A 13,556-nucleotide genomic window follows, 5' to 3' on the forward strand; every position below is an offset into this window, starting at 1 on the left:
TTGCTTGTATACATACACTCTTAGGCAAAGTTACACCCTTTGGAGTGCCTCTTCTGCTACACAACATAATCGTTATCTGCCTTGATGCGTTTCCTTTCTTGAAAACGCCGCGCCCGCTACTTTCCTGTCGCGAATGCTATCTTGCTGATAACGCGCATGCCGTTCGTTACTGCAGGGAAAGTTAAAGAAAGGGTTAAAGAACTTAGCGTTAAAGAAAGGAAACGCATCAAGGCAGATGACGATTATCGTTGTGTGGCAGAAGGGGGACTCCAAAGGGTCTAACTTTGCCTAATAGCATCCTCGATCAACCGCACCGGTGCGCACCTACCATCCTTGATCACCGGAAGCGCACCCTGTTGGAGCGGTTTTCTCACGACCTACTCTGTTCTGCAGTCGGCTGTGCGCGCTCGCGACGCGCGTCCCGCAGTGCTTGCTGGGATTACACCCCGGCGCACCGTCAATTTTCTCGGTGCGAGACGGGGCAATGGAAAACCCACGACCTACTGTATGCTGCAGAACCGCAGACGCTCTGGCCCGATAGCTGCGGTTGCAACGGAGTTAGCTAGTGGAGATGTCGGCAATGAGAAAGGAAGTGCTAGTTGTTGCCGCAATCGATGAGCTTTCTTCAAGTTCGTCTGACAACGAAGACGACGTATACATGCTGATCAACCTCGTCCAAAAACAATGTGGTGAAGAGCGACCGAAAGTTGACAGGTTCGTTGAACGGGTCGTCAGAATTAATTATAATATCCATTGGTATTTGCTTGCAACCAGGTATGTCGGAGCACGCCGTTTGACAAGGTTCGAGCATGGCCCCGCACACTCTCAAGTTCAACAAATGGCCACAGAGGGCGAAAAATCAATCGAGGCGTGTTTCAGCGTAAGCGCGCAAGTGGAGCTACTGTAATTTGGTCGAACACTTTAATTGGTGCTTTTACTGCTAGGGGCGCTGAACATGCAAAATTTTTTACGGACGCTCCTGTGTCGAGGCTTCAGCGACTTCGTTCGTAGCTAAGCACTTTTTTTTTCTTCTTATTAGCTGATGTTTTTGAAGTGTTTTATTTTGCATGGAGCAGGAGCGCAAATTTTGAATTCGTGGTAAGCGTGGTAAACGTACCGGCTTTGTCTAGGTCTGGCGGTTCCCTCGTTAGGCCTAGGTGCTAGGCGGCACCTATTTGATAGGCTTATTTAACTATCTCAGCTAGCTCTTCGAAGTGATTTGGCGGACGTGCTCGTTCAGCCTAAGGACGTAGGCCTAGCGATGAAACCAAAGAAAGGGAAGGCCGCAGGGGACGCGGAGCAAGTGCAGTGCGACGAGTGCCTGCGCTGGTGCTCCCTCGACGAGACCAGTTTCCAGAGCTTAGCAGATGCGGAGGAGTCTAGCTTTACGTGCAGGCTGTGCGAAGGGGTCAGGGAAGCAGTCCAAAAACTGGAAGGAAATTGGACAGCCAAGTTCGAGGAGCTGAAAGCAGACCTGAGGGAGGAGCGGGAGAGGCGGTTAGCTTTACAGGCGAAAGTCGCCGAGTTGGTCAAGGTGGAAGCGGTGCAGGCCGCGCAATTAGTAAGAACCGTGGCCGAGCGTGGAGAAGAGAGGAAAAGGAGAGCAGAACTGCATAGGCGTCTCGATGCGCTTGAGACGCGCGCAGTGGAGAATGATGGGTCGGGACACCAGGCCGGAGGCAAAAGCACAGAAAGTAGGGTAGACCCTACATGCGAAGTCGGAGGCAGGGTGGCAGAGCAAGCGGTAGTCAGCTCGCCGCCGGTGAATCGGCGTAGTTATAGCGAAGCAGCGCAACACGCCCCGCAGGAGGCGATGCTGCAGCCACAGGGGCGCCAGCGAGCGCGAGGAGAGGAGGGGAACAAGCTAACCCCAAGGAATGAGCTCATAGTCAATGATAAGCACAACCTGGAAGTTAGAAGGGAGGGAAAGAATGCCCTAGTACTTATCGGTGGTGATTCAAATATGAGGAGGTGCAAAAGAGCTATAATGGAGCGTGCAAAGCATGATAAGCGGGTAGCAGTCGGGACGTTCCCAGGCAGGACAATGGACGCAGTACTGAGAGAAACAAAAAGCGAGCTTTCTGAGAATATTTCAGAGCGCAATTTGGTAGTGGTAGCGGCGGGGCTAAATGATGTGTTGAATGGTGAAGCTGCAAAAGTAGTGGAAAGATTAGCGGAGGGAGTTGACGATTTAAGGGCGATAGCACAGCAAGTCCAGATCGTGGTATGCACAGTGCCGGAGGTGCAAGGAAGGAACGGAGCAATTGCCAAAGACGTTGTGGCTGTAAATTGTGAAATAAGAAAGCTAAGCCAGGAGAAAGGATTTGAGTGGCAGACATAAACAGAGAAGTGCATAGAGCAGGCTTCGGTGGAGGCTTTACACGAGATGGCATCCACTTTAATGGAAGGCTAGGAGCCGAGATCGGCTGGCGCCTGGCACGTCGGGCAGTAGCTTTTTTAGGGGGTCCACTGCGCCTCAGGGCGTAGGGGTAGGTAGAAACAGTGCAGAAAGTGCAACAATAGAGGCTGACGCCAATAAAATGGCCACTAGGAGGTCCAGGAAGAAAACTACAAATAAATTTAACACCAGAATCAGGTACATAAACATGCAAGGCGGTAGAAAGAGAGCGAGGTGGTTAGAAATAGAGCAGCAGTTAAAGGACGAAGAAGTAGGTGTACACGCGCTATGCGAAACACACCTCAGGGATCTAGAAGACCCACCGCTTATTGAAGGCTACATCTGGGAAGGGAGCAATACAACAACAACGGAGAGGAAGGGAGGAGGAGTAGGTATGCTCATACACCAAGGAACAAATTGGCAAAGAATAAAGTTAACTTGCAAAGAACATGTCTGGGTATCAGGTACAATTGCCCGTAAAAAGGCATGGCTAGATTTAGGGACAGGGGACAAATACAGGCAAGAGAACAAATATCTAGTGAAGTGTCTCGATGACGATATAAAGCAGTTTGGAGAAGGTGCCGATATTTGTCTGCTGGGTGACATGAATGGCCACATCGAGGATCTGGATGGATACACATATTGTAATGGGAAGTTGATGCTAGACTTCTGTGAACTACACAACCTAGTTATAGTAAATAGAGAAACTAAGTGTGAAGGACAAATCACGTGGGAGTCCCGTAACAGACAAAGGACGATTGACTACTGCTTAATGTCGCAGGGATTGTATAGCAAGCTAGCAATAATGGAAATAGACGAAGAGGGGAAGTACAGCCTCGGAAGTGATCATAAGCGTATTAGTCTACAGGTGGGAGCCCTACTCAAAAGAGAAATGCAGGGAAGCCAAAAAGAGTACGCAAAATTAAATGCCGCGCAAATAACGCAAATAGCGGCTGGCATAGAGGAAGCAATAAAGAAACATCCCATGGAAAGGTGGGATTATAATCAGTTAGAACTACTCATTAGTACAAAAATAAAAGAGGTAAAAGGAGTAAACCGCTGGAGAGGAAAGGGGAAGCCACGAAGTTGGTGGAATAAGGAAATTAGAGAGGCCATCGAACAACGACGGTGGGCATCTCGGGAACACAGGGAAGCAAAGAGGGCGCAGTTATCTGAAGAGGAAATAGGCAAAAAAATGGGAATATTATCGACAAAAGAAACAACAAGTGCAGGTCCTCGTCCAGGCTAAAATAAAGCAGTCCTCTGATCGCTGGCTGGCTGAAGTTCGCGATGCAACTAAAGGGGGGTCAAGAAAATTCTGGAACCATATAAGCTGGCTGGGTAAAGCTAATCACAGAAAAGAGGAACAGATTCACGATGCCGAAGGAAATTGTTTAGAGGGAGATGACGCTGTGAACTACATTGGTTCAGTTATAGCAGAGTCATTTAGGAAAGACGATAGGGTAATCGCCCCAAGTGAGGGAGCAACACAGAATAGCATAATAGAAAACAACTTAGAATTGACCAATCTTAACTGAAAAAAGGCGGAAGCAAATGTTCCAAAATGCACGTCCGCGGGGATAGACGAAATTCCGATCAAGTTAATTAATGAACTTGGCCCAAGAAGCAAGGAAACGCTGATAAAAGCATTGGAGGCAGTCGTAACAAATAAGCAAATTCCGCACAGCTGGAAACAGAGTAAAATGAATTTGATTTATAAAGGGAAAGGTGATAAGAAGAACATAAAATCTTTCCGACCAATTACGATAACATCAGTTATATATAGGCTGGTGATGCAGGCGGTGAAATTAAAAATGCAGTCATGGGTATAAAGTAATAGAATACTTGGAGAACTTCAGAACGGGTTCAGAAGTGGTAGGCGCTTAGATGATAGCCTGTTCGTGCTTACCCAGTGCATAGAAATAGCTAAGGCGGAAAATAGACCTCTGTATTTAGCCTTCCTGTACACAAGTGGTGCATACGACAGTGTGAACAGGGAACTTCTGTGGAACAGATTGAAAGCTGAAGGTATCGGTAATGAGGCAATCGATTTTCTACAGGAACTATATCGAGAAAATAATGTTGAAAAACATGGGAGGGAATCAAGAGTGCGACAACTGTCGAGGTCCACAAAGGATTAAGGCAAGGTTGTCCGCTATCACCGCTGCTGTTCATGCTTTATATGATAAGCATGGAAAGAAGGTTACAACGAAGCAATCTAGGGTATAATCTGTCGTATAGATTAGGCGAAAAGGTTGTTGAGCAACGACTACCGGGTTTAATGTATGCGGACGATATTGTACTGTTAGCAGATAGCCAGGAAGATTTGCAAACTCTGGTTAATTACTGTGGGGACGAAGGAGACAGTTTAGGTTTCAGTTTTAGTGCACCTAATTCCGGTGGGATGTTTTTCAACGATACAACTGATCAGGAGCTTACAATACAGGGCCACGAAATACCCCGAGTGGCCGAATACAAGTATCTCGGGGTATGGATAAACAAAGGGCAGATGTACACGGAAAAGCACGAACAGTCTCTAACAGCAAAAGGGCGAAGAGATGCCGGGATAACGAAACATAAGGCATTGTGGGGTTACAACAAGTATGAGGTACTGAGTGGCATTTGGAAGGAAGTAATGGTGCCGGGGCTTACTTTCGGGAATGCGGTCCTGTGTTTAAGGGCAGAGGTTCAGCCGAGACTAGAAGTAAATCAGAGAGCTGTGGGAAGGTTAGCACTAGGTGCCCACGGGAAAACCACAAACGAAGCAATACAGGGAGATATGGACTGGGCATCATTCGAAGCACGGGAAGCTCAGAGTAAAATCCTATACGAAAAACGTCTCAGGAAATTGGATGATAACAGGTGGGCAGCTAAGGTGTTTAAATACCTATACAGAAAGAGCGTTGACTCACAATGGCGGAAAAGAACTAAGAAGCTAACCAGTAAGTATGCCAGACACTGTTGTGACAGAATGACGTCACGGCCCCGCCCCCTGTTCGTACCTAGATAAACAGCGCGCCTTTGGGAATAAAGCCATTCCTATTCCTGCTATCTGAGTAGCGTCTGTATGCATGCTACAACGAGTGGCGACGAGGGTGGGACCATAAACTTAGGCCGAGATTGCGCAGGACAAGAAGAATGGCGAAGTTCTTGGATTTCGAGCCTTCCACCGATGATGGCGAAGAAGATTTCATGTCTTATGTTGAAAGATTTGACCACTACTGGGAAGTGACCCAAAACAAGGATGACAGCCTGAAGAAGTCTGCCTTTATAACAGCCATCGGTAAACGCCCCTACAAAACGCTGAAGGACCTGTTGCTACCGGCCAAGCCAGAAGACAAATCATTCGTTGAAATCGTCGCAGTCCTGAGGGAACACTACTCTCCGGGAAGCAAAGTTATCGCCGAAAGGTTCAAGTTTAATCGCCGCTACCAGACGGAAGGTGAGACAATTTCTGCATTTGCCGTGGAACTACGCCATATGGCAGCAAGATGCGATTTTGGGCCGTTTCTGGACGATGCTCTTCGAGACAGGTTCGTGGCTGGCCTCAGCGACGCTTCGGTTCAAGCCAGCCTTCTGACGAAAAAGGAGCTAAGCTTCGGATCTGCGTATGACCTAGCCAGAAGCGCGGAACTGGCTCCGAAAGAATCCAAAAGTGCTGGAATCCAAAAGCCCAACCTCAGACAAGACTTTTCGCGACGAAGACGTCCACGTCATTCAGAAGGGTCAACAAAGACAAAAGCCGAGGACTTCGGCGGGTCTTGCAGCCGGTAGTTGTTGTTACCGATGTGCAGAGCAACACGATGCGGGAGACTGTCCATATCGAAAGGCAAGGTGTCATTATTGCAAAATGACCGGTCATCTGGTTCGGGCGTGCAAGAAAAAAAAACGAGAAGCGGTTAATGCATTCAACGACAACGACGAAGAAGTGGAAGAGTTACAACTGTTTCACGTTCAGCAAAGTGGACCGACGACTTGACCTTACCGAGTGCAAGTGCGCATTGCAGGTACGCCGGTGGAGATGCAGGTCGACACAGGAGCCGCTGTCTCGATTATTAGCGAGAGCGTCTTTTCGTCCCTGTCTTGTTCACAGCCGCCAGTCAAAACAGGACTGCAACTTAGAACGTACGGAGGCGCACCACTGGAAATTGTAGGGCAAGCGGAAGTGCCTGTGGTCTACCGAGAACAACGCAAGACGTTGCCTGTCGTGGTTGTACCTGGAAGGAAGCCGCCGCTACTTGGAAGTGACTGGCTTGCAGAACTGAAGATTGACTGGAAGAGCGTATTCACGCTGCAGACAAACGGAATGGTGGAGGAGCTGCTACGCAAGTATAGCGATGTCTTTTCTACGGAGGTAGGACTAATAAAGGGACACAAGGCACAGCTGGTCCTAAAGGAAGACGCCAGACCAGTTTTCTGCAAGGCTCGACCGGTTCCCTTTTCCCTGCGGACAGCAGTCGAAGAAGAAATCCGACAGCTCGAACGGAACGGGGTCCTGGTTCCCGTGGCACAAAGCGACTGGGCTACACCAGTGGTCGTCGTCCCCAAGGCAGACAAGAAGGTGAGGCTGTGTGGAGCCTTCAAAATTACCTTAAATCCTTGCATAATGACGGAGCATTATCCATTACCCTTAGTCGAAGACATCTTTGCAGTAATTGCGGAAGGCAAGGTTTTCACGGTATTAGACCTGACCACTGCGTACCAACAAATAGAAGTGCACCCTGACCCTCAAAAACTGTTGACGCTTAACACGCACATCGGCTTATTTCAGTGCCTCCGCATGCCATACGGAATTTCCAGTGCCCCAGCCATATTCCAGTCGGTGATGGATCAAGTATTAAAAGGCGTGAAGGGCGTTGCCTGCTATCTCGATGATGTCCTCATCACGGGAGCGTCCGAAGTGGAATGTTTCCAACGCGTTGAAGCAGTCCTTGCTCGGTTTCGTGAGTATGGCGTTCGGCTGAAGCAAGAGAAATGTAAGTTTTTCAAAGACTCTGTCACCTATCTGGGGCATATTATTAGCGCAAGTGGAATTAAGCCGTGTACGGAAATGGTTGAAGCTGTTAGGAATGCGCCAGCTCCAAGGAATGAATCGGAACTAAGAGCGTACCTTGGCATGCTATCTTTTTACTCCAAGTTCATCCCCAACATATCCACACAGCTGAAACCCCTATATCAATTACTGAAGGGAACTCGGCAGTGGCAATGGCCCAAAGACGCTGAAGAGTGTTTCCAGAGGAGCAAGCGTTGGTTGACGAGTGACAGTGTCCTAACCTTCTGCAATCCGGAGAAGTCAATAGGCCTTGTAGCAGACGCGTCTGCATACGGACTGGGGGCGGTGCTCTTCCATGACATCGACGGAAATGAAAAACTGATAGCCTACGCTTCGCGAACACTCAGTAAAGCAGAGACTGGGTACTCCCAAATAGAAAAAGAAGCGCTTGCCGTGGTGTTCGCTATCAAACGATTTCATAAATATATTTATGGACGAGAGTTCACTATATACTCTGATCACCTGCCATTAAATGGCTTACTCGGACACAACAAGCCCATTCCAGCACTATCAGCTGCCCGAATGATGCGCTGGATGCTGCTACTTGCGGCCTACCGTTACAAATGGGCATATAGGAAAGGGAAGGCTCCCGCTAATGCAGACGCATTATCACGGCTTCCGCTAAAAAAAACGAAGCCGACGTAACTGACTACGTGCAGTTTTTCTCGGCAACAGACGAACTGCCCTTATCAGCTGAAGATATTCGGAAAGCAACACAGAAGGACCCAGTCCTATCGAAGGTCCACTTCTTCACATTAAATGGATGGCCAGCAAAAGTTGCCGATGAAAATTGTGGGGATGCGCAACCCTCGCGCCTCCCCTGATGTTTTTCCCGCATAGCGCGTCTCCTGTGGTCCCGCTTCGCCGCGTGGCCTGCGTGACGTCAGCGCGGTCGATGTGGTTGAAGCGCAGTCCGAGAGATGGCGCGAGCGTCGCGCCGCTGCGCGGTTACTTGGGTTCGGAAAGACAAGGCGCTCTCTCTTGGGTTGGAGACAGCGAGCAGCACGGACGTGCCGCGCGTGCAGCGACCCTCTTTCCCGGCGGGTCGGCAAACAGCGCGGACATTCCGCGCGCGCGGCGACCGATGCTTCTGCGAGACCGCCTCGCGTGGCCGCCTTCGAACGCGCCACGATTCGCGTGACTATACACGCGAACGACCAGGCGTTGGGATCCAGCATGGAGCGAACATATTCGCTCGCGAGGACGCGGTGAGTCGGACTTCTAGATTTGTCGCGCGCCCATCGGCATGTTTTGTGGATAGCAACTCGGCTAGCAGGCATGGATCTATGAAAGGTGCAATAAATGCCCTTGTGATTGTTTGCACTACTGTGTGTTGTCGTTCCTTTGTCCCAAGAGTACGGTGGGAGAATCCCCACATCAGACCCCACAAAATTTAGCACCGTACTTTACTAGACGCCATGAACTATCGTGGGATCGAGACTGCGTGACCTGGGGCAATCGCGTAATTGTGCCACGTGCGCTTGTTACGCCGGTTTTAAACTTGCTGCACGAAGGACATTCAGGCGCGACTAGAATGAAAATGCTTGCGAGGAGCCATGTGTGGTGGCCTCAGCAAACTTCGGACATAGAAGACACTGTCCAGAGCTGTGCAGTCTGTCAATTTAGGCAAAACACGCCGTCCCAGGTAGACTTCACTCCTTGGGCCCGTGCACGCAAAAGATGGGAAAAAGTGCCGTGGACTTCGCTTTTGTAAACTCATGCTGGTTACTAGTCCTGATAGATGCTCATTCCAAATGGGCAGAAGTTGTGTACATGAAAACAACTACAGCGGAAGCTACTGTGCAAGAGCTGCGAAGAATATTTGCGAGCTTCGGTCTACCGGAAATGGTCGTCACAGACAATGGACCGCAATTCTCGTCTGCTCAGTTGTCTACATTCCTTGCCTCCAATGGCATACGCCACCTCACTTCTCCGCCTTATCATCCTGCTTCGAATGGGGCGGCGAAGCAAGTTGTGCAAACCGTCAAGAAAAGCCTACTAAAGCAAATTGGAGAACACAAAAAGCATGGCAAGTCTATGCAGCATTGTGTCGATCAGTTTTAATTTTCGTACAGGAACACGCCCTGCGCATCGACAGGGATTACGCCCGCTCAGTTGTTTTTGACTTGGGCCCCAATTCCTCCTGCACCCGGAGCTGAGTAACCGGTTGAAGAACGAATAGCGCCAGCCCACTTTTGTCCGCTCAAGGTCAACGTGGCGGGAGTTCACAGCAGGTGACGAGGTGCGAGTGAAAGGAACTCGTACGGGCGACCCTCTTTGGTTAGCAGGCACGATTACGCGCCGTATAGTGCTGTCACGTATACAGTGCGGGTGAATAACGAAGAACGTTTTGTGCATGCCGACCATATCGTTTCAGCTAAGCGCCCGGATTACCAGCCAGCCAGAAGCTCGCATTCAGACCTACAACTTCCAGGACGGCTTGATCAAGCAGACCCCATGGCGGCCCGAGAAATGACAGCCCTTCCAGACGGTCCACAGGGCGACGATCAGACACTGCAAAACCAATCTTCACATGAGCCACTAGCATCGGGGCGCCTTGAAGTTCGCCAGGCGATGTCCGGCCCCGAGACCTTGGAGCAGGTTCCAGTGCGGTCTACTCCTACCTTAAGGCGTAGTACACGAACACGCAAGCAACCAGATAGATGGGGATACAATTAAAAAGAAAATTAAAGCTGGCAGAAGTGTTGTGACAGAATGACGTCACGGCCACGCCCCTTGTTCGTACCTAGATAAACAGCGCGCGTTTGGGAATAAAGCCATTCCTATTCCTGCTATCTGAGTAGCGTCTACATGTATGCATGCTACAACAGACACGAGGACGAAAAAGGACAGAGCATTAAACGACAGACTAAAAATGCGGAAGGTAAAAATTGGATAAATTCAATGGAAAAGAAGCATAGTGTAGAACTATATCGATACTGGAAACAGCAGATCAGGAAGGAAGCGTTTCATGATAACTCAAGAGGCAGTGCCCTACTCTTTGAAGCTAGATCAGGATGTCTTAGAACGCGGAGCTACAAAAGAAATTAAACGAAGAAGACGCATATACTGTGTGTGGTAAATACGTAGAAACGATGGAACACCTCATACTAGAATGTGATGGTATCAATCCCGATGTCGATGCGGCCAAAGTCACCCTTCCTGAGGCCCTAGGGTTCAGAGATAATGATAGTCATGTAAATAAATGTGCGGTGGAAATTAGCAAAAGGTGATTGGAGGATTGGTGGCTCAAAAGCAGAGAGGTGACATAAGGTTAAAAGGGTAGGAAGACGTATTTAAAGAAAATCGAGAAATTCAATAACACACAACACAGATAAAAATGAAAGGCAAAATAAAAATCTGAGCATGGTGGCATCTGACATCGCCCCGTTTCAAAGGGGACGCTCCTACCTTCCATCCATCCATTTTTACGTTACACAAACCATTGACATAAACAATCGAGGTGTCTCAGGATGTTTTTTTACCTCGGGCAAATAGGCAGTTGATTTTTTAAAATTTGATTGTTGAAGCTGCTTTTTAGTCATAGCGTCAATGTTTTTGTACTTGATTAACCACCGACAGCCGACAGCCTATTGATATCGATGTGTTTCCTGGCCGTTGGCGTTCGAATACTACGGCGGTAAAACATTTTCGAAAGCATGCTGGTTTCGTCTGCGAGTCATTACATAGACTTGCTGTGAAGAGGTCTACTCTTAGCAAAAAATAGTGTTTCATTTTGTTTAGGCGTTGATTATCATAATGAATGCGGCGGAGGTTAAGGGAGTATGCTTGAAGGTACGTTTATATGCCGTTGATCTCTAACACCGTAAGTACGCAAACCGATGTCACAGAACACCCGATGCATCATTGTGTGTTCTTCGTCATCGTTTGTTTGCTGTACGCCTACAAATTCTTCATTTCTTCTTCAAGTGTTGTATCCTCCTTTTGTCCTTGTTCTCTTGTGCTTCACTTACAGTATGTCGTTCCGTCAGCTGTGATGCGCATTTGCAATACCAATACGTTTCATAAGACAGTGGTTATCGTAATTTCACTACACATGTATTAAGCTGGCACATATGGTTCAGATACAGATACCTGTATGCAGACTTGCACGACGTTGATGCGGAGATTAGAATAATTATGACACCCGTAAGGAAGAGCCAGCTGACGGCCGTAAGCTGTTGCGTTCTTTCCACCAAACTGCCCGGCTTGGTAGTGCTGTAAAGATGCTGTATAAAAGTGACACGCGGTGACAGGGAAATTAATATACTTAGCAGCCGACCTTACGTTTTGTAGCTTAGGTCTTCCTTCTTGTGCGTTTGTGCTACCCTTATTAATGAGCCATCTCTTGACTATGTTCTTGACTATGTAACCGCGTTTGTGTGGATGCGTAGACGTGTGCTTTTTGTTGTACCTGTAAAATGCAAATACAATATTTTCAGGCTTACTCAATCTTTGGTGTCCTGTTCGTTTATTCCAGTCGAGGCCATCGTGCCACCTGGAAACCGCATTCTGTCAGTAGCCCTACACGAAATGCAACAGCTGGAGCGCGGCGGCACTACTCGGGGTAACGGCGGCGTAATAAACGAAAAACCGCTGGGTTAAAAGTCAGTTCAGAGTGTGCCTGCACTCGATATTACTCAGCGCTACATGTATTCTGCTGCGCCTCGATCGTGCTCCCGCCAGTTTTGTTGCTGTGTGGCAAACGTAGCGCCTACACATATATGTAGGCGCTACGTTTGCCACACAGCAACTAAACTGGCGGGAGCACGATCGAGGCGCAGCAGCCTGAATCCCAGTAAAGCCACAGAACACCTGGTAAAGCGGCCGCCGTACTGGGCAAAACCCCGTTTCCGCATGGATGGATGGAAGGTAGGAGCGTCCCCTTTGAAACGGGGCGATGGCAGTTGCCACCATGCTCAGATTTTTATTTTGCCTTTTATTTTTATCTGTGTTGTGTGTTATTGAATTTCTCGATTTGCTTTAAATACGTCTTCCTACCCTTTTAACCTTATGTCACCTCTCTGCTTTTGAGCCACCAATCCTCCAATCGCCTTTTGCTAATTTCCACCGCACATTTATTTACATGACTATCATTATCTCTGAACCCTAGGGCTTCAGGAAGGGTGACTGTGGCCGCATCGACATCGGGATTGATACCATCACATTTTAGTATGAGGTGTTCCATTGTTTCTACATATTTACCACACACAGTACATGTGTCTTCTTCTTCGTTAAATTTCTTTTTATAGCTCCGCGTTCTAAGACATCCTGATCTAGCTTCAAAGAGTAGGGCACTGCCTCTTGAGTTATCATAAAACGCTTCCTTCCTGATCTGCTGTTTCCAGTATCGATATAGTTCTACACTATGCGTCTTTTCCATTGAATTTATCCAATTTTTACCTTCCGCATTTTTAACCTGTCGTTTAATGCTCTGTCCTTTTTCGTCCTCGTGTCTGGCATACTTACTGGTTAGCTTCCTAGTTCTTTTCCGCCATTGTGAGTCAACGCTCTTTCTGTATAGGTATTTAAACACCTAAGCTGCCCACCTGTTATCATCCAATTTCCTCAGACGTTTTTCGTATAGGATTTTACTCTGAGCTTCCCGTGCTTCGAATGATGCCCGGCCCATATCTCCCTGTACTGCTTCGTTTGTGGTTTTCCCGTGGGCACCTAGTGCTAACCTTCCCACAGCTCTCCGATTTACTTCTAGTCTCGACTGAACCTCTGCCCTTAAACACAGGACCGCATTCCCGAAAGTAAGCCCCCGCACCATTACTCCCTTCCAGATGCCTCTCAGTACCTCATACCTGTTGTAACCCCACAATGCCTTATGTTTCATTATCCCGGCATCTCTTCGCCCTTTTGCTATTAGAGACTGTTCTTGCTTTTCCGTGTACATCTGCCCTTTGTTTATCCATACGCCGAGATACTTGTATTCGCCCACTCGGGGTATTTCGTGGCCTTGTATTGTAAGCTCCTGATCAGTTGTATCGTTGAAAAACATCCCACCGGACTATAGCTGCACTAAAACTGAAACCTAAACTGTCTCCTTCGTCCCCACAGTAATTAACCAGAGTTTGCAAATCTTCCTGGCTATCTGCT

The 13,556-nt window shown here is 48.3% G+C and overlaps 1 protein-coding gene across 1 annotated transcript; it reads left to right on the top strand.

The window, feature by feature from the left end:
• Window positions 1-5,465: 5,465 nt before the first annotated feature.
• Window positions 5,466-6,201, top strand: LOC135910436 (uncharacterized). Its single transcript, XM_065442473.1, has one exon. It carries the CDS (start codon window positions 5,537-5,539, stop codon window positions 6,170-6,172), a length of 636 nt encoding a protein of 211 aa, XP_065298545.1. The 5' UTR covers window positions 5,466-5,536; the 3' UTR covers window positions 6,173-6,201.
• The last annotated feature ends 7,355 nt before the right edge of the window (window positions 6,202-13,556 follow it).

Source organism: Dermacentor albipictus, chromosome 8 (assembly GCF_038994185.2).
Source record: "Dermacentor albipictus isolate Rhodes 1998 colony chromosome 8, USDA_Dalb.pri_finalv2, whole genome shotgun sequence".
NCBI classification, from domain to species: Eukaryota; Metazoa; Arthropoda; class Arachnida; order Ixodida; family Ixodidae; genus Dermacentor; species Dermacentor albipictus.